The sequence below is a fragment of the Lagopus leucura genome, unplaced genomic scaffold (assembly GCF_019238085.1).
Source record: "Lagopus leucura isolate 7727_CA_CO unplaced genomic scaffold, USGS_WTPT01 Super-Scaffold_1, whole genome shotgun sequence".
In the NCBI taxonomy this organism is placed as follows: domain Eukaryota; kingdom Metazoa; phylum Chordata; class Aves; order Galliformes; family Phasianidae; genus Lagopus; species Lagopus leucura.
This window is the reverse complement of record NW_024962250.1, coordinates 20,106,385-20,128,971: the sequence shown is the minus strand read 5'-3', so window position 1 is coordinate 20,128,971 and position 22,587 is coordinate 20,106,385. Positions and strand designations below refer to the sequence as shown.

General features: G+C 34.5%; 1 protein-coding gene across 3 annotated transcripts in view; it reads right to left on the bottom strand.

The window, feature by feature from the left end:
- MIPOL1 (mirror-image polydactyly 1) overlaps window positions 1-22,587 on the bottom strand; it is a 173,767-nt gene that overhangs the window by 83,566 nt on the left and 67,614 nt on the right. For all 3 annotated transcript variants that reach the window (XM_042868128.1, XM_042868119.1, XM_042868137.1), the window contains one exon: window positions 8,546-8,653. In XM_042868128.1, coding sequence (XP_042724062.1) covers window positions 8,546-8,653 — 108 coding nt within the window. The remainder of the gene's footprint in view (window positions 1-8,545; window positions 8,654-22,587) is intronic.

Sequence of the window (22,587 nt, the reverse complement as noted above, 5' to 3'; positions counted from 1 at the left end):
CATTCCATTCCATTCCATTCCATTCCATTCCATTCCATTCCATTCCAAGTTAGGGAATACATTTTATAGTATTGGAAAGTGGCAAATGAAGGAGGAAGACTAGTTTCCTGACAGAAAGTCTGACACTGCAGGCCTTGTGACTGCTTTATAATTAGATTGACATATGCCCTTTATTTTTGATCCATGTAATCTTGAAATGAAGCTCCATACGAGAGAAAGTGAAAGATATATATACACATATTTTTACAGTTGTTCAAAGTATGGCAATATGATACTGACTCAGTCATTAAAAACATTCACAATAGTACCACTATTGGTGTATTTTTAGTCAGAATGAAAGAAAAATGAACCCATGACTAGAGTGATTAACTATGCCATTGATGGAAATGAAGCTTATTGTTACAGTTAGGGAATTTTTGTTTTTGTAACAACTCACCTTTTTATATGAGTAGCTTTTCTAACATTTGTGGTTTATATGGCATCTGTTTTGCTTATGTATCAGATTCTTTGATTCTAATTTACAAGATACTGATGAACTTCGTTGTATTTTAGAACATGTTATTTTATTGTCATGGATTTAAGGCATGAGTATCACTTCCATGGAGATAAGAAGTGAAAGACCATGCAGCTAGCTTTCTTGAAGATGCTTCACAGAATCGCAGAATTGTTGGGATTGGAAGGGATCTTAAGAAATTATTAAGTCCTAGCCTTAATTTGTTCCACCTTCAACAACTTCAGAAGGTCATTTTATTTCAGTACAAATATTTCTGGAATACATACACCTGAGATCTCTCCCAGATGCATATACTACTCGAGTTTTGAGGTACTTTGACACAATTCAGAAAACAATCTAAGAATGCAACAAAAGATTTAGAATTGGGGAAAAAAAGAAAAAAAAACAAAAAACATTTTGGATCTTACTGTATTGCAAGACCAAGTGGCCACACCATTCAGCAAGCATGAAACTTCTAGGAAGGTGACCAGATAATTGTCAAAAGAATCAACTACAGAAAATGGAACCCACTCTTACAGCAGGAAAAACAGGTATCTGAAAGGGCAAATTATTTGTAAAATACTAAGTTAATATAAAATGTGCAGATGCACAAATACAGAATGTTTAAATGAAATTAAAATCATGGATGAGAGGGCTTTGTCATTAATAGTCACAGAAGTCTACTGTCATGAAAGAGATCATTTTTTGCACACAAGAAATGAGGACATGGAAGCACTCTAGATGAATGGGCGAATGACCATCCAGATATAGAATAACATAAAGCCTATATATTGCATACTAAGTACCTGCTGCATTCATCAGAAATAAATTATACTGATTGACCTAATGGAAAGACAGTTTCCACCTGTAAGATGAAACACTCCTCCCCCAAAAAAGATTTGAATGACCACATAATTCCCCGATGACAAAAGGACATTTATAGCGTATACAAACAGTTTGTTGATGTTTAAGATTGTCAAGGGTAATCTGATATCAAGACAGATTTGAAGTCCATAAAATAAAAGGCAACAGAACTCCAAGGAATTCTAGTGGAGCAGATGAAACCTGACCCAAAACACAGTGTAAATGAGTAATGAATTCCTTAATGCTTAAAACTAAATCAAAGTTCAATAAACATATCTGCTTTGGTTAGGGATGTTCATTATTTGCTAACAGAAAAGAAGGAGGACAAACTCATCAGGTAAGGTGAACAAACTCTTTTAGCCAAGATGCTATTTGTTCAGTGTGTCAAGACACACTCAGTGCCACTTTTGTGCTGCTGCTTACAGGCAATAAGCAGCATTCCAAAATTACGTAAGATATATGGTGCTCTTAAAAAGTATAACTAAATTAGATGAAACTTTTCTTAGGATCATTTTCCAGACAAATATTGTTTTCCCAAAAAACATCCACTCTAATCCATGTGCTCCTTTCATTAAAAACAGTTGTGACTGACTTGAAATCACAATAAGAAACACCACTGCTTGATCTTTTTTTTCATCTGAAAAGACTCCAAGAAATCCTTAGTTACTGCTATGAAGAGAACAAGGTACACACATGCTGCCTTGCTAGACAGTGCTGTCTGGGAAAGGACAGCCTTACAGATACAGAGTGGTGGCACAACCAGTGCAGCTAATGAAGCAAAGAGAATTCTGGTACATCTGTTTGTTTCCTACAGTTTGGAAACAATCCAACACTTGGACAGGTTCAAAATCTTGTTCCACAGTGATGCCTTAGCGAACCAAGAACAGAACAGACTACTGCCTTCTATCCATAGCCCTGCAAGAAAGATGGCCACTGAAAGACAATGAAAATCATGTAAATATAGATGTTATCAAGCATCATTTCTCTTAAGCCAAGGATATAATGTTACATACAAATCAGATTTTTCAGACTCTAGGTGCTTGAGTTTCTAAAAGGATCCTGGATGACTCCACTTTCAGTGAATGGAAAGTGTCTCATCTCATCTTTTATTTCCAATAGAGGAAAATATTGTTTTAATAACTTATTCTACTTTTAAGCAATTACTGTAATTTACAGATACTGCCAAACTATACAAACTAAGATATTTTCATTGATGAATATAAATATCTGTCAGTCCAAAAACATCAGTCACCAGACAGGAAGATACTGTCATTAAGAATGTGGATGCCACTCTTAAACAACTCTTCTTTCAAGATCTGCCTAACTAAAGCCTACCAGCCTGAATGGCTACAAAAACTATTAGCAAAACCAGCAATGGAAAGTGATGAATGAAGAGAGTTTATAAACTTGGCTTTTTGACTCGTATTAAAAAATACATGCTAAACTAGTCACTTTAATCTTGAAAGGGATGCACACAATCAAACTGTTATACTTTAAATATACGACACTAGATGAAGGAAAAATATCTGGCTGAAGATCTCAGCACCTGAGTTGAGCAGAGGATGACTGGATTACTCGGATTCATATTGTTGAGTTGTTTCATTTAAAACAAAACAAAACAAAACAAAAAAACAACAAAACAACAACACTGAGACAAATACAAAATTTTAAATCATGTTTTGTCATACGGCTGACTAAGAGTAACAGCAGGACAAGAGCAAGATTAACTGTAACTAAGTTTTAAATTCTTGGAGAGAAAGATCCAGTTACACTGTAGACTACATTCTGGACAAAGGTGTAATAGCCACTTCCCTACTAGGTAATGGAGCTATTCATCTGCTAAGTATAAAATATTGGCAATCAACAATTGGTTTCTATCACTCAAACGGCATTGAAGTTAATAATGGCATGACAGTCAAAATAGCTGAAATCAGCAGAAAAGTGTTCTGGATGACGCTGGGTCTTGCCATGTTCACAGGTTTCTAATAAATCAACAAGATCTCTTGTTGAGATCTTACATAAAATGATTTTGCCTTACATAAAATGATTTTGAAAGTATTTAAAGGCTTTTCTCTCAGTCTTCTAGGATGCAATTAACTACTATTTGCACTCTACAACTTCCTGAAGAGAGGTTGTGATGAGGAGGGGTTTGGCCTCTTCTCCCAGGCAACAAACAGGACCCAAGAAAATGGCCACAAGTTGTAACAGAGGAGGTTTAGATTAGACATAAGGAAGAACTTTTTCTCTCAGAGAGTGGTCAGGCAATGGAATGGCTGCCCAGGGATGCGGTGAGTCGCTGTTCCTGGCAGTGTTCAAGAGGCATCTGGATGAGGAGCTACAAGATACGGTTTAGTAGCTTGTGGTTGCAATAATAATGGGAGGACGATTGGACTAGATGATCTTGCAGGTCATTTTTAACCTTGTGATTCTATGATCCTATGATTCTATAACTATAATAAATGTAAAAAAACCATGTTGAATTGAAATTTGAAGAGACGAAGATTTCGATCTCCCACTTTCCCATTGCTGGTTCAGGCAAGTTTCTCTGGATTACAGAATATTTCAAAAGTGTGTTGTTCTGTCAGAAGCAAATCAGATATTTTATAGGCATAAATCAGCTCCAAACACATTAAAATGAAGCTCTAAAACTTCAGCCCTAAAGCTCTAAACATAAAAACAGTATAAGAATGATTTAGGTTTTACAGATATAGGCCACATATACAACTTCTGAAAGCAGGACTTTATTCCATAACTAATACAATATGTCTAAATAGCATGGATATTCCGTGCACTTCAACAGTAGGAAATATTTTTAAACTTCATGTTCAAGCTTTTGTAAAAAGTGACATCAGAGATTGAGCTCTTCATCAGCTCACACGCTGACCAGATTTATTCCTGTGTCTGGCAAAGTAAAGCAGATAAAGAAAAAATGGTTTCCACTCTAAGAATCCTGAAAATTCTGTGAATCAAAATGGAGCTTAAAACAATTTATGAAAGGCATAAGAAAGCACTTCCAGAATAGTCATTCCATTCATAGCCATCCTCACTGCATTATCTAACAAACTGCTATGTATTGTAGATTTCTTGCCCTTGACATAATTCTTATTTGTCAGCAGAAAGCACATGACAATAGCTATAATTGCTTTATGAACCCACAGTAAGTATCTAACAGCTCCATCATACCAGTTTCTTGCATATTACTCTGAATTACAATATATTAATAAGAAAGCCTTGGAAGCACTTAGAATTTTACAGAAAATGACAACTAAAAATATTAATCAGAACACAAAAAATTATTTTTAAAGAAAAGTCAATCATAACTAAAGATTAACATACTAACAGTTCTAAAGTAGATTAATTACCTTCACAAATTCTAATGACATCATACTTGGCTGGAGTAAACTCATTAAGTCATTAAAGGGCGCCTGATAAGTATATCATGAAACAGCCTCTCCTCCATGTTGAGAGTTTAGCTGAAAAGTAAATTACTATGTCTCTTTGGTGTTTAAAGCAGATTAAGAGCTGATTCAAGAAGAATGTGCCACCTAATTAAAAGCTACAAAATAAATCAGTCCTGTGAAAAGAGTCACCTCTCCCTACATTTCATTCAAATTCAACTGAACATGTTACATGAATTTTCACATTAAATTATTTGATCCAGAAGACTTATTTCCTATTCTTTTTCACCAGAGTAGAGGACTTTCACACTGGCAAAATCTTTATTTTTCTTAGTGAAAATGTATTACTTAAAGCTCTGCCTTTCAAAACCACACACTACAAAGCCAACAACAACAAAACGATCCACAAAAAAATATTTAATACTAATGAAAAAAATCAATTCTTTAACTTTTCTATGTTTAATTTAATCTGATATCTCAGTGTATTATGGGAATACATTTATCAGAATCAGCAGAGACCAAATGTTAATTATGAAGGCCAAGCACAAATGAATAATCTTACTTATAGACCCTGACACACTAGAACTGCAAAGTACTCTGCAGATCTTATTTTATGAAAAAGTACTAAGAGCACAAATGTATAGGCCCTTAGGAAGCAATTATCCCTAAAAGATTTAGGTATAATTCAATCTGAAATATGATAAGATTTTTTAAATGGTTTCACAAAGAAGAAGATTATTTTACTTTAGTGATGAATATAGGTGTTCACACCCTTCCCTGAATGACCCCTGTGCAGTTATGTGCATTACTTCGAGGAAAGATTTGACATCAGTCTTGTCATTCATTTAATATATACTCCGACGATCAATAAGAATAATATAAAAATTAGGAGTATCAATTTGGAATTGTGGGACTGAACGGCCCACAACACTAAGAAATATTCTATTCCATTAATACAATAAATGCAGAAATTTTAAATTACATAGCACTAATATGTCTGAAAGAGATTACTTAAAAACATCTTAACAAAGATGTACATATGTAAAATCACAGTATAGATCTATACACTGTGCATTATCTGTCAAGTGTCTTATCTGAAAGATGATCCTCTGGTGTGATAAGGGATCTAAAAGTGTGTAAAACCAAAAGTAAGCAGGAGTGCTTACATCACTTTTGTGATCCCTGCCTGAGTCTGGCCATTTTACTGTCTGCACCCCTTCTCTCTGGTGAAAAGTCTCTTTGCTGCTTTATCTCACTCAGGAGCCTGTGTACTGCTGCAGCCTCAAACCAGGCTGGAAGCAGCTCTGTGAGCTAATACTGCTAAAAATAAAACAAAAAGCTTGCAGTTTATCTCACATGTTAGACCATACCATCTGTGAAATGAAATAGGTTTTTTTCTGAATATTGGTCTTATGCCATTTCTTCCTTCTGAGCAACTCATCACATTAAGATAATTTAAAAAAATAAGGAAGAAATAATTATCTGTAGGTCTCGTTAAGAATATTTCAGGATGCTGAAAGGCAATGATCTCATTATTTGTCACAACTTTTTATGCCATTCTTAATCCAGTTGATCCCGATTACTGTATTTTTACCCAGATATGACTGCAAGTATCCTTACACTGCCTTTGATATTTGCACTTCTATTGCTCCCTGCAGCAAATCTGAAGCTGGTCAAATTTCTCATCTGTCCCCTAGCACCAAAATGCGTATTTTGCCAAACTAAGTCACCAGCATCAATTATATTTAAGAGATAATTATTTTAAGACAGATTCTTTCTTTAATCTTTCCTAATCAAATTTGTTCAGGATGGATTTGGTATCTGAACATCTCCCACAGGATAGCTGTTCGTATTTGAATCAACATTACTCAATGCAGCACTGCAATCAACAGGCAGACAGGCCCACCCATGGCTGAAGACATCGCTGACCTGACTCCCATCCCTACCAGCAGCTCTGTACCTTCCTGGCTACAGCTGCACTAAAAAGAGCTGATAAACTTTTCCTTTTGATGACAGCTTAGGGCAGAACAAGTGTTGATAAGTTGCACAACAATGCTGACCACTTTTGCTAAGACTGCATACATGCATTTCAGAGTTTCTAAGGTTAGGAATTCAATCTAAGCAAGTGGCCTTCTAAAAAGTGCTCAGATGGACCTACCCTCACCGTAGACTGCAGTAATAAGAACTGAAACAAACTCAAGAGAGGTATAATGTTAAGAAGGTACAACTACCAAAAATTGAAAAGCATTCCTTTTTTTCCTCCCCAGACTCTCATCTCTAAAAGACAATGACCAATTAACCTCTAACTCTGAAAATATCAAAAAATGCCTGTGACAGACAGAAATTAAATTCTTTAAAGATTATGTGCTGTGAGAGCAATGTCAGGCTTAGGATGAAATCCTAGTAACACTCTGAACTATTAAGTCACTTCTTGCTCTGAAAATATAATTATCCTGGGAGCATTATGTCAGACAATATTGTATGTAAAAAACGTACTCTTTATAAAACATTGATGTTTTCTAAAGGAAAGTGCCTGTGCATAACGGTTTCAATGACAGAAAAAACAAGTCAGTATGCAATTAATGAAAGACAATACTACTTATTACAAACAATGTGCCTGACAAGCAGTAACTTTCAGTGATCTCAGATTCAAAACAATACCATTAGCATAGTCAGAAACAGCCCTGAGTGTTTACAGTCTCTATTACCAGACATCTGAGGTTAGATTGCTTTCAATATTGCTGACTTGATTTTGTAAAAATCACCATAGGTTCTGATGGAAATTATAAGCCCATAAAACACACTTGGTTTATATGCCATACAGCCTCTTTCTGTTCACTGATTACACTTTTTTTTTTTTTTTTTTAAACTGAGAAACATCAAACTACACAAGGATTTGCCTCAATTCCTTTACTTTGCATTGGTCAAGATGTAGCATGAATAATGACACTTTCCTAACGCACACATACAGAGGAACATCTGCCTACAAATGATACACTTGGATCTTACTACCTACATCAAGCGGTTTTAAAATGACAACACAGTTTCAACAGAGCAACTTCTGCCTTTACACTCTTTCCATAACCAGTCAAAGAGATTTTTATGAATACAGCAGCTAAACAGGCGTGCATGAACACTTGCGCATCTTACCTGGCTTTTGCTCTTATTCTGCCTAGTGGTGAGACGGCTGGTTATGTAGCTATCAATTTCACTGACGTTACAATTTCCCTTTCTCAATGCAGCAATAACCTGTCACTTTATACTGTCCTTTCTCTGACCCTCTCCTGCCTCTCTGCTCATTTTTATTCTTATTGACAAGACTTATTATTCCTCTTCCCAATTCCAACTAGCTACCCTTTTGCAAATAGTAGTATCAACTGTGTGGTCACTAGTAGTATAGGTCAACAATGTTATTAATATAGCACACACTGCTAGGAGCAGATCAAACAGCCATACTTTAAAATATTAGTTTTGCAAAGGTACTGTGAAGCAAATAGCTGCAGTTTTCTTCACGTTATAAAATGTAATCCAAGGACAGTCTCCAAGAATTCAGTATAAATTTCCAGCCCAATAATTCGGACTGGATGTTATTTTTTTCTTGTTGTTTTCATACACAAAATAAAATAAAACCATAACAGAAGGGTGCTGTATCTGTGTTTAAAGAAGGGGTTGTTGGCAAACACCATAGCTCACTTCTGCTGAAATGTACACAACTGATATATGCAGCCCAGAAAGCTGGCACCAGGGGCTTACAACCTTAATTTGCCTGCAAGAAGAAATGGAGATTTACCTTCAGAGCACGTTCTTGATTGTTTTCAGCAGTCAGATGTCTCGTGTTGTTTGCTGAAGTCTGGTTCTGCTCTTTCAGATGATGAAGCTCCTGCTCTAACCGTTTGCACTGCAACGAGGAAAGAATCCCATTAAGTAGAGGAGTGTGAGCATATTTTCTTTTCAACAAGCCAAATGAATTAACGTAAATAACCCCATCACCATTTCTGCAAGTAGAGAAAGCATCAGACAAAAGCATGTTGCAATTCCTAAATAGTACTAGAGCTGTTTTTAAAATGTGCAGCATTATTTAGCTTCCTCCTGGTCCAACTGTATGCCAAAACAAAGCTAAGTTTATTATCAGATAAAGAATTTTTGCAGAACATTTTAAGAAGTCTTAAAAATTACAAAGATACTGAGATGAAATTCTGCTCATACCTATACCTATACCATATAATGCCAAATTTTGTCGTATTAAGTATGTATAAAGGAAGCAACATAAGCTTTTAGGAAAATGAGCAAATTAAACATCCTCCAACTCAATCAGCCTTTTAAAAGAAAATATATGTGTAGCTTTTATTCTTTTTTTTTTTCTTTTATGTTGAGATTACTCTAATTCCCGAGCACATACCACAGCTTGGAAGAAAATAAGTTTTAAGAGTATTATGCTTAAATATTAATTTAATGACAGAGAATGAAAAATTTAACATTTGCTGCTGTGTGCATACATACATGTACTTACTGCTGTAACATGAACACCTATTCTAAAGATTAAAGATCTGCAAATTGTGTAGTGAGCTAAATTGTATTTGACCATTTTTTACAGTAGCCATAAGAAGCCTTGCCTCTTTTTAACTTTGGTTAAAAAGAGCAATTAGTTGCCAGCAAACAATGCACTGTTTTATGAAAAATAATCCTTAAAAAAAAAAGAAAAAAGAAAAAAAAAAAACAGATCAAGGACCAGGAAGACATAGGGGAACAATTGTTGGACAGATCTAGGCAAAATTACAACATTAACAAGAACATTTTTGAACAGCATATTACAAAGAAGTAGTTCAGATATCATCACTAAAAAAACTAAGCTGGTAGATCCTGTTGGGACATTAGACAATTCACTGAGAAAGAAGATTTTAATAAACACCTTCTGAAAACACTAGTAAGAAAGAAATGAGAATTGTGATTTAATGCTCACATAAGCACTGTTGTCTCAAATAAAAGGCTTGAATATTTCAGTCTCTTTTGCTACCTTGCTGGCTTTGGAAGGCACAGAAAAGAGCTTCCTATCAAATGCATAGAATTTATTCCAATGCAGTCCTTACTGGAGTCAACTCTAAACAGAGAAAAAGTGTGAAATAGAGAGCTGTAGTATAACTGAACTATATATATAAACTACAGCCGAAGCCTAAGTAAAATAGAGATGCAAAGGAGTTTGAGACAGAAATTTTAAATAAAACACATCAACATATTCCCAAACACAAAAGACATCATTTTCTCTTCTGAATAATGTACTGCAAGTCAAGATAGTACATTTTAGAATATAAAACAAAATAATCTGATCCTATATAAAAATAAATTTTAAATAATTGTAGGTGTCCAACGGTAATATTAAAATATCTTATTTTATATCAGTTGTGGCATTAGCATGTCTCCCAGGAGTAATGCATACTGTCAGTGAGAGTCAAAGTTTCTTAAAGCACAGTTTCAATTTTATACCAATAAAATGAGAAAAAACCACTTTCTAATAATATAGGAAAATGCAGAAAAAAATGCTAAAATAAATTTGACTGCAAATGTATTTCGAAACTTTAGACATTTAATGTCTATCTCACATAAAAGTCATAAATCACACTTGGAATTCTTCTGTCAGTAATAAAAATTATGTGTCTCAGCATTTGAGAAACAGGAGCTCAGAAAAATACTAAAAAGGAAACCCACAGTATGCTATTTTTTCTCTGGATTTCTTGTTTGTTTTCTGCACCATACAGGATCTAAACATTATCTTAAAAAACTACTACTACTTTAGGTATTATTCATGGTGCTTCTGTTGCCATGTAATATCAGTAGGCATCTTGCTTTTCTGTTTTGCAGACACCTTTTAAAACATTGCTCTGCAATTCCCCGTTTGAATCAGGAGCAGCGCGGATTTCTTACAGGAAATATGTAGAAGGCAAAAATCTCAACCTACCTTTAAAACAAGAATTTTTATTAATGCTGTTCTCTTGACTACCAAAAAAAAAAAAAAAGAAAAAAAAGAAAAAAAAAAAAAAAAGAAAAAAAAAGTGAAAATATGCTAAGAATAACAGTGTAGCTCCAGGAGAAAACAGTAAATTTTCTTGATGTACAGAGCTGGTTGCACAATTAAGAGCATGGGTGCCATGTTATCCTGCTCTCTGTTCTCCTCTTGTGAAGTCAAAATACTGAAACAAACAGGGGGATCCTTGAGCCACACGGCAGATCCAACACACACACAGGATAAAGATGCAACACAAGTAATGTAAAAGGCATGTACATCTCTATCAACTCAGCCTTAGAACATCAGCCTTGGTGGCATATCATCATTCACGTTTCACTTAATTTTCAGTAAGAATGTTAATGTTAAAAAAAAAAAAAAGGCATATTAAATCTGCATATAGCTTGAATCCATTTTGAGAATACCATTGAAAGAAGTGATGATCTAATTTGACCTTTGCACATAAGTGTCTTAATATGTTTGAAACAATGTATTTACAGAAGATGTTTCAAATGCATTACGAATCCAAATGTATTCTTAGCTGCACAGGAAATGTTTAGGAAGTAAGATCTTTAAATGCTCTGCACGGGAAAATATTATAATAATCTTAAATGACAATATTTTGTATGTTTTACTAACATTTTATAAGCTGCAACACATTTACGCCTGAACTATTTTTCAACCATTAAAAACTGAATTCCAAAAACAAGTAATTTTTCACAAGATCAAGAGCATATGAAATATCTGTGTAGTTTTGCTATAAGGAAAAGTTTTAAAAATATAATTTAAAACAATACAGCCTTTCTCTTCATTTCAGCCAACATTTTTTGAATTCTGTGTCATTGGTCATTAGCAAGGTCCAGTAAAAATAGGTGTTCTTTGAAAGAACATGTGTTTTTATTGGTTCAATCCAAGGCTCTAAAATGTCAACAGCTGCAAGTAAGGAACTGGATTTCCTTCTAAAAACATATATAAAAATACTTTTTGGAGCACAGTGAGGAGAAGACATTGTCTGGTTCAGTACTGGCAAAAAGGAAATGTCAGTTGTATCCTTTTGAGAAAGCTGAATTCTAAGGCAAGTGTTTTATTTTAATTATAACAAATTTGAATCCTCTTAAAGACAGAGATAAAATACTTTGTGCAGCACAGGTTGCTTAACATTCTGATCTTAAGTGCAATTGTACACTTACAAAGACAGGACCATAACTGAGAAAACATCTTTTATATCTCAGACACTGTGGATACTTCAAAGAATATGACAGCAACGTAGACAGATGTCAAGGAGAACGTGCCTTGATCAGAGCACTGAAGACTTTGCCAAGAAAAGGATTTTAAAGCCTTGGAAACGGTAGCATGTCATTTTATAAGGCTTGACACAATTCACCAAGGATCAGCTTCATCACATAGACCACTGTGTTTATTTGGAGGCAATGCTGATGGAGGAAAAACAAAAAACGAAAAAAAGAAAAAAAAGAAAAAAAAAAGAAAAAAAGAAAAAAAAAAGAAAAAAAAAGAAAAAAAAAAGAAAAAAACCAGCCCCTCTTCTTTCAAATCCTACCATTTGTTCCCCTCTTTAAAAATACACTTTCCCTCTACAAGTTTCCCACCTCAGCTAGATTCACTCAAGCCAGACAACAAATTTCTTTAGGCCTACTTCAAATGTTCCTTGGGCAATCATCAATGCCCATACATATAGATTCCACTAGAACATATTCTATTCCCAACAAGAGGCACTCAATCTTCTCTTTAGCCATATTTTCATATTAAAACTAGTTTCACTCTTCTAAATGCACCCAGTCTTTCCAAAGAAATACTCTTGTACCCAACACAGGATATTTCATGAGCAATTAAATATAAAATGAAAAGCAAACAGCTGATGTATCAAAAGGAGAAAAAGAGATTCAGACAGGAAAGAAAAGACAGACAGTAAGAACACTTCCCACAAGACAAGCCTTTTTTTTTAAAGAAAAATTAGCTAACATGACTCAGCAGAACAAGCATGTTCAAGGTGAGCACCAGTTCAACTCTCAGCAGGTGCTGACCTGTTTCAGTGGTGATGTAGCAGAAGGCTTAAGAACACCAGGAGGGAAAAATGCAGATAAACTCCAAAAAATGAGCACCTCATAGGGGAACACTGCTGGAGAGTTCAAAAAGTGGACCAACTGAGAATAGAGTTCTGGAGGCTCACCCAGGAAGAGGCTATTAATAGATGGTCCTATTTCCAGGTACACAAAAGGAATAAAGATGGAAGACAGAAAAATCAATGCAGATAACCACTTAACACTGTTTGGCCTTTACTAAAAAGTGAGATTGCATTAACATACCAAACATAACTTTAGCACTTGTATATACAAATCATTTTAAACATGCTGTCAGCTTACCAGAGTTTTCTTCTTCAACTTGTACCTACAGCATGTTAACATGGTGATACAGAAAGAATACATCAGATATACTTTGAAATTAGGTAATGGATATTCACATCAACGAAAACTGAAGAACAAATAATCTATATACCAAACACATTAAAAACATGAACAAACATGAGCATATTTTCACCTGTTATTTTTAAGCGGTTGTCCGTGGAACATAAATACAATAAATAACAGCATGAAGTGAACAAAATTGATTAAACTGACTGTACTCTTAGTTTATTATTCTCCTTTCCTTATTTTGTTTATAATGACCTACACTTTAGAGTAGCTCCCAGCTCAAGGATTCCCAATTGAATGTAAGTGTTCTCAGTTTGACAGATCTTCTTTTCTTCTCCCTTTGGTATGCTTTCTTTTTTAAAAACAACAACAACAAAAAAACCCAACAAAAAAACAACAAAAAAAAACCCCCCAAAAACAGTCTACCCCTTGTCCCAAATTCATCACGATTTCTTGAGAGGCAAACATCTTGCACCACTTGGATGCTACTCCACTCTTTCCTTTGCAGACAAAAATAATACCAAAGTCATCCAGTCAAAACACAAGCCAACCTTTGGTGTCACTATGAATTATGTACTTTGAACTGCAGATGTTTGGAAGCACTTATGTTTATACAAACACATTTTTTATCCTTTTTTTCTTCTAAAATAATCATTTAAAGAGAAATAAAGAAATAAAGGAGTCTCTACATAATAATCACTAGAAGAATTTTTCCATTTAATTATAATGTTAAGATTTTCAAACCTCAAAAAGAAAAAACATTTCTTCAAAGTTCTGGCAAAATATCAACAAATGTGTTTAAAGATTATTTATACAATGCCCAACAGCCTAGAATTATTTGAATTACAGGAAAGAAAAGTGCTTTTGTAGTGCTTAGGCCTTAGGAACATATGTAACATTTAAAAATATTATTTAAAAATATTGTATTTTATTAGTAAAACAAACACTTAAATGTAAACAACTTTTTTTTTTTTTGTATTGCAGTGGTGTTTTGCTCCATCAGAGGAAATACATTAAAATACATATGAAATGTTTTTGTCTTTCTTGTTAGCATGAGCCAGTTGGAATCTGCAGCATTAAGGCAGATAATATGCTGTACACTACTTGGTCTCTTCCTACAATTTCCCTCCATTTCTACTTCTGAACACTTGAAAATGTAGAAAAGAAAGCTTTCATTTTCATTTGAACAGCTAAAGGAAGTCTTAAAGGAACCAGATTAAAGTGCGCAGACATCAGCAAATTTTGATAATTCTATTGCTCTTTCAATGATGACATTTTAAAGAATAAGCCAAGTTGGATCTATTTCTCCAAGAGCTCAGTGCACACTGGCTTTTCTAATCAATGATGCTACATGAAAGGTGATGGAAAAAAAAAAAAAAAAGAAAAGCCTGATGTTCTTGAGATGTATGCAATTCATTGATCATTCAAGCAGGATCCCTGTGCTGGCTGTGCCACTGACCCAGCACAGTTCTACAAACACAGGGTTGTGAGTGACTGCTCATTTACAGGAGGAAATAACAGTAGGGTTCTTGAAGCTATACAAGTTGGTCACCTTCATAGCTTGCTGTATCACCCTGCATGAAGGCTGTTAAAAAGAACTTTTTTCATGTTGGAAGCCTTAGGTTCATTTGGAAGCCTTTGGTTATCTGAAGCCTCTATGCAGGCCTGACAGACATATGAAAGCCTCCAGGAGAACCAAACCAAGTTGTTTTACTTTAATTGTGTAGAACAGGAAAGTCCTAACTATAAAATCAGGCCTCTGTCCTCAGAATTTATGAGCATACCTTCATCTAAACATGTTATCATTCTAACCAAAGCAAAGCTATGGCACAGAAAATGAAGCCATGGAAGTACTTTAAAATGTGTGTAGTACTTTAAAATGTGTGTATTTATTTACAGTTCTTCATGCAGAGCACACTTCTACATACATGGCATATACCTTTTAAACTGCTTTCTTTTTACCTGATATCTTTTACTTGGTAGCAAGGTATTACATATTTCCTCTTTCCACAGTATAATTAGTCATGTTCAATGGAGCTGAATACTGCTTAAGTCTAAGTATTTTAAACTTACTAAATGCTATAGTTCCAGGTTCTCACACAGGTCCTCCTACAGCTTACCCTTATTCATAACACTTAGAACACTGCAGACAACCCCGTATCTCAGAGGAAGAAAGAGAACTGTGTAAAAGAAACTAGAAACTTCACTAAATGAAGCTGGAATAAATATGTACTTTACCTGTTGTATATTAAGTAACCAATCTTTTTATATTGTCTTTATTTCTTATTTTTAATTTCTGTCACATTCTTTTTTTCACCTCATATCTAATGAATTCTTCATAGTAATTTCTAATCTAAACTAAATCCAGTAACTCAGAGTCAAACATTTACTCCTCTAGCTGTAAGGGGTCTGAAGTAAAAATGTTTTCAACCAACCTAATAGTGTTTTTCCTAATTACCTGTCATATATAAATAAATGTGACTTCTTTAACACAGAGTTGGCACATTACTAATCTTTTTATTTTTTTATTTCAGGTTTATAATTCTAATAAATAATGTATAAACTAAGCATGCAAGCTGATCAGTAATATACAAGGTTATGCTTGCTCACCCTTTTGTCTTGAGATAGTATCTTACAGCAGAGTTGTTGAAACACTAGCAACACACATGATATAATGAACTTCACATTGTTCACAGGTCAGTTTGTTCAGAAACAAAGAAAATGAAAAATACTGACAAACAAGAAAAATACCAGTTAAAAACGATAAGAGGAAAAATCATGAAGATTTTGAAGAATCTCAAAATCTCATTGTTCAAAAACAATGTCAAAGACATCACAAAAAAAAAAGTAAAGCTTCATTAGCTAAATTCTAAATCACTGAATAAATAAGTACAATAATTTTGAGAATAAGATCTGCTTTACTTTCAATGCATGGCAGCAATTCCAGCACATAGTTTCACTATATAAACTTCTGAATAGAAAATAATTCAGTATAGCTAACCACAACACCTTGAGGAATATTTAAAGAATAAAATTACACAAAAACGTCTCGGAGTAAATGACCTTAGTACCCATTGCGTATCATACTACTTACGAGAGAAGTAGGACTGAAACAGTCCACCTGAAATCATTTCTGTCCTGGCTGTGTATTATGTAACACTGCAGCAAAGGTCCTACTGAAGCCAGTCAGCTGAATAGTAAAATATTACACTGTTATTATTTTACTACACAGTCTCAGTGTCTATAGTCCAAGTCACAGCACTCCTACATATTTGTTCACAGACTATTTTGAAAGGCAGTGCTAACTGCTGTGTGATTTGTTAGTATGATGAGCTGTAATGTTATGAAATGGGCCACTGAAGTCACAAAACTCAGAAACTGCAGAAAACCAAATACACTGTTGATTTTTTGTCTTCTCTTAAATAGGGAAAAAATACCAGAGTGGACAACCACCTCTTCATCACACGGAGTCAGAAAATAATATTATATTCCTACAGATTCAAAGGTTCTAAATACATTCCTTTGAAAATGAAAAAGCAATAAAAGGAGGCAAAATACAAAAAGATATGAAACTTTTCATTACTAGCTATTTTACTTTTTGTTCTACGTGTCCTTTGTTGTTGTTGAAGAAGGAAACAAGTCACTTCTCTTCAAGAAGTCTTCCTCATTTGAATGCAGCACCTTCCCTATGCACACTTCAGTGTGTACACACTTCAATTCTCAGTTCTCATCTTAGCCTGTGTGATGCCCGTTCCACAGCACTGTATCACTGATCTACCTTTTTTTTTTTTTCATTTAATTAATGATGCAGCATTATGCAAATTTTATCAATAGCTCTACTTGTTTAATGAGCGTTTGGTGATAGCGCTTGATGAATACTTACTGGTCAGTTTTTCCATCACTTTTATGACATTAGTAAATAGATTCTGGTTTCATGGGATGAGAAATTAGCACAGGAACTTTAAGAAAGTTAAATCAGCCTACAGGATTATGTCGGAACTAGCATTACTGCACCTAAAGCCTTGGCTTTGGTGATTTGACTAAATGATCTTCAGATCATCCTGCAGCCACGTCTTGCTGGCTCCTCAGCAGCATAGCCAGATCCATTAGAACCAGATGGCCCACAGCCAGGAGACAGCTTGTCAAACATCTGACACAACGTGCCATGACCGATAATGGGTTTTTTTTTTGTTTGTTTGTTTTTTTTAAAACCTTTCCTGCATCCCCAGTTAATAAACCACAATAACACAGGTCAAAAATACATACAGTACAGTAGAGACAGATAGCATTGCCTGATATACCTGAGCTTTTAGTCATGTCTGCTAGTGAAAGTGCATAAAAGAAATTTTAGAGACTGATCCTCCACCAAACTCTAGAAATCAGGAATGAATCTGATTCTCAGATATATGCAAGGCACTCAGTTACTAACAAAGGCATGTTTTCAGAAAGCGTAACCCTGTTCAGTTGTACATAACCAATATTAGTTGACAAGAAAACAAGATCTGGCAAAACAATCTGTCATTCTAATGAGGTGGTTTTCAAATAATCTTCAATGGATTTTCTTAAAATCCATATGCAAACAAGACTATTGTCTAAACCTTAAGTTGGCATTTACAGCATAAAAGGACAGGAATACTTCCGGTCCATTTTAAATATCATCAATTTATTTCAGAAAACAGTATCACGGACCACTGCACAGAAGCTGTAATTTTTTTAATCCCTATGATCAGACACAGTTATCATGGGATTGTAGATTTTCTTGGTAGTACATGCTCTGTTTGTCCTGATAAATACTGTACTCTTAATTAAGCCATCAGTTGCTAGAGTGGCAATTCTTCAGTTTTCCTGTTGTGCCATGTGTTATTCTTAACCATAAAATAGAAAAAAATATTTTAAACTAGAGATGATGCAAAAGCCATATAACCAGGTATGTGAGAGCACAGGACCCTACAGATATGTCAGGGACAATAATTGCTCTTTGAACAAATGACCTGCATCAGTAGTGGTTGCTCTTTTCTCCAAGAAACCAACGTGTTGTTTCAGGAAACTGTAACGCAGACGATGACAATTGTCTGAAAGCAAGACTAACATTAGTGCTTTACTATCCTGTGAAAGAATGGGAAGTATGGAATCAGATTATTTCTCACCAATGCTGATATCTCGTTATCAGCACATCTGTAAGACTCACATTTTTTAGACATCTTTTTCAAATTTGCTTAATTGCACTGCTAAGTGAAATAAAAACTTTTTTTTTTTTTAATCAAGAAATTAATCAGCTTTGCACAAGGTAAATTTGATTCATATTTCATAGACCTCCTATGGGAATACAGATACTTCACAAAGAAAAGTTTAAGAAAGTAAATAAAAAACTCTGCAAAACTAAAACAAAACCACACATTTTTAAGGTATATATTGCACAGTTTCAATCAGAAACATCTATATTATTTTGCTACATGTAAAAGATTTTCAAATATGAAGTAGTGGCTGAATCTGAAAGTTTTGCCTCTGTAACAGAAAGTATTTTAACTTTCACTGAAGTGTTTTACAGGGACTGATGGAACTAGGTACCCAAACTCATGCTAAAAACCATCCTATACCTTGATTATGCAGCTTTAAATTAACAGCCACCTAACAGCATTCAGATATGTTACTGAAAAGCAGGCATGCTTAAACCTAAAATCAGCTGTCTTTGACATGTATAATTATCAATGTCACCCTCATCCAACCCCTTGTATCCCTCATGCATAGAGGATAAGACAATCTAAGCAGAGAAATTTTAAGAAAAACATAAAGATAGAGGAATGTTATGACAAATGTTGAAAGTAAAGAGACGGGTCTGACTGCCAAAACAAACAAAATGGATAAATGCACAACTACTGCTGAGAAGTGTCTGGATACGATAGAAGACAAGACACACAACATAAAGAGAACATGTAATGAGATGCACAGCTGCTGGCTAGCCCTACTGTAGAACATAGGCTGATGACTAATACAAGGGATTAACAAGCATTTTGCTGTTTCTTCTGGGAGGCTGGCACTGGACACTTTCATCTTCATGCAAGATTTCAGGACTAGTTTTGCAAACTGAGATTCAGTCAGAATTCTAACATTTTGATTGTGAACAGAACCTCAAACAGTAAGGCTGCATGCAAAAATGATTTTGTAGATTGAGAAACAGAGCTTTGTCTCAAAACTACAGGAGATGAAGGAGAAATACAGGAAGGGTGATGTTCACACTTGTCTTGAACACACAAACAGATTTTTCAGACAGAAAGAGTGAAAGCAATCTCTAAGGTATGAAATTATGATCAGAAAATGATTTGGAAGGAAACCTAACTGATGACTTACCACCATCAAGTGAGACAATTGGTAGGAAAGTAGTCATAACCATTCCTCAAACATAGATCTTCACACTTCTTTTGAGTTTTATCTAAACTTTGGTGGTGCTGATCATAACTGAAGATCAACAGTAACTGCAATAGAACTTTGCTTAATATTCTTAGATTTCTATGTTTAGAACAGATAATTCATTAGTTAGAGGTAACGTTAAAACCCTCCCCCAACAACAGACATCAACTCTATGTTATCAATGATTAAAAAAAGGAACAACAATACTCAGAAGCATTACTGTTTCTGTGTTTTGCTTTATCCTGCATCAGTACAATATAAAAATGTAGTATACTGTAGCAAACAACTTATCAGGAATATAAATTTTGTATTTCTGATAATTCTAGAATTGTAAAAAGTTGTCTTTTTATGGCTTAATACTGTTCTTTTTAGTTTAGTAATACTGTTCTTTTAGATAGTTTATTTTGGAGAGGTATATCCAAAATTTGATGCTTTTCACAAAATCTCAGTTTTATAAATGGCCTTCTAATAAATATTTCTACCTAATTGGATTGGGCCATTTTAAAAAGTATTTTCAATAGACATAATTGAAAATGAGAATATGATGTTTTTAAACTCTGCATACCCACAACACACTCAATAATAAGAACTTTAAAAACACTACTGAAGAGAATGGAAATAAAACAACAACATCAGAAAGCATGAACAAATTCCCTGACAACAGCATCTCACAATCACAAGCACTCCACGTGCAAAAGAAAAGTCTGTCCTTCATTTGCAATAGAGGGTAATGGAAGCTAAATTTTTCTTCTCAAAGCAACTCTGCTTGAAAAATAATTAACAGTGAATAAACAGAACATGGGAAAGAGGGCAAATCTCAATCTGAAGCACGAAACAGTAAAGCCATACAACAAACAGATCTAGGTATACTTGGTGAATGAGACATAGATAAATTAAACAACGCTAAAGTGAATCTTTCTTTCACAAAGAGAATATTCATGGATTTTCTTGTTCCACTTTTCTGCCTGGGCCACAAAATAATGCAGACCAGAATACTTAAGCTGACTTTAGCAAGTCAGGGCTTCCAGAAACTGCCTTTGCAATAAAAAAAAAAAAAAAAAAATTCACAATGTTCAGACCAAAGAAAGCACGGAAATTTCCATTGTGACAATCATCGTTTCCCGTTCATTTTAAAATGATTAAATGCCTAGAGAGAAATTGAAATAAATATAATGGTCATTAAGTCTTACATTTCACCTGTAGTCTACCATTCTGCTGAAAATGTGTAACCAGATTAGCACAATTAACAATTAAATGTCTCCTTACATTCTCTGTTACTACTGGACATAAATTTCCTTAATCATCATCTCTCTTTACAGCTTAAAACACATCCTGAATACTAAGGATGACTGAGGATGACAGCAGTTCTAGAAAGTTAGAATGAAATGAATTTTAGGGACTCTGGGAAAAAAATAAATGAAGTCAACAGAAAGCAGTTCTGTTCATTTGCCATGGCTCCATATCCACAAAAATTCAGTCAACTACTGATGTGTAGTCAATACTGATGTGTTGCAGTGGCATAATTTGCACTATATTCTAGGAAAATATCTTTCCTACCTATTTAAAACCTAACTTTACATTCTTCATGTCAATCTATTTCTGAACCATGCTAGTATTTCAAAAACCTATTTCTCACTGATGGAACAAAGTTGATTTATGTGCTGTGGACTGGTCCAAAATCTTCATTAGACAAGTCTGCATACAAAGTAGCTAGTAATTTTCATAGCAAGAAGAGTTCATATAACATAGTGGGATACTATTTCCTTCTTCCTAGATATTTTTTTAAAATAGTTTTTAAAAATCTTATTCTCCTTCCTGAAGTCACCTCTTGCGCCCTTAATTTCATTTAATACTCTATCAGAGCATTAACCTAACTAATTTTAAATATATTTGCTTCTATCAAAAGGATTAATTCTTCCTTTTTATACGTATAAACAAGGAAGCCTTAAACTTCAGATAAAAATTCTCAGTGGCCTTCAGAGATTTTCACTGAAAAAGTACATTTTGCATGCTACCTTACACTGGAGGTTCAATCTGGAATTTCTCTAACTTGTCTCTACTTCTTATGCTCAATCTGCACCACCGAGTGCTCTCTGACAGCATGAAATGAATTCCTTTTTTGATTAAAGCAAATTCAAAGATGCACTCCAGGAATGCACTCGGTGCACTCTGACAAAAATGAGCATTCAGTTCACAGGACTAGGCTACAGCCAGCCGAAAGTAAAAAACAAAACCAACCAACCCCTCACCCCTGCATAAACAAAACCAACCCAATCTGACAAGACCCCTCCTCCCACAGTACACCCAGAAATACATTCATGTAGATGGCAGATGGTGGAAACTACTTCCTACTCCACATTCACTCCTGTTTGTTCAAACCACTTGGTCATAGAGACATAACTGACATCAGCATTGTAACTGTAAACATTCAACAAGCAGTAAGAGAGTAACAAAAAGAAGGGAAATGAATGCAGAGGTCAGACACCATCCTTCCAAGACTCCACATTAAATGTAAGTATCAAGCACAGAAATCTTCTGTGTCATCTATCAGAGAGAATCTTTATGCAAACTCAGTTTGAGTGCCCAAAATAACAAAGTGCTTTTGCAGTGAGATTTCTCAGAATGTTGCCTAAGAAAACTTGCTTAAAATGTGAAACATATAGATGGACATTTTTAACTCCCAAGAAAATTAGAACTGTTTCAACCAACAGGTAAGCTGCCCAAAATCTAAACTAACACTGATCACCTAACTTGCCCCACAGAAAACTTACTTTCAGTACTTCTAAACAGTTCTGGTACCTATAGAGTTTAATACACACATAGTGATTCAGTCTTGTCTTCAGAAGGAATACTGTTTGAACTCTGCTTGTGTCACATTGGAAATTTCCTCCACAGATTTTTGCTACTGAATCAGATGATCAATAAGCATACAAAACATTTTTCTATGTCATCCTAGAGTTTCGACATAAAATATTTAAATTAATTCTAGAAATTGTT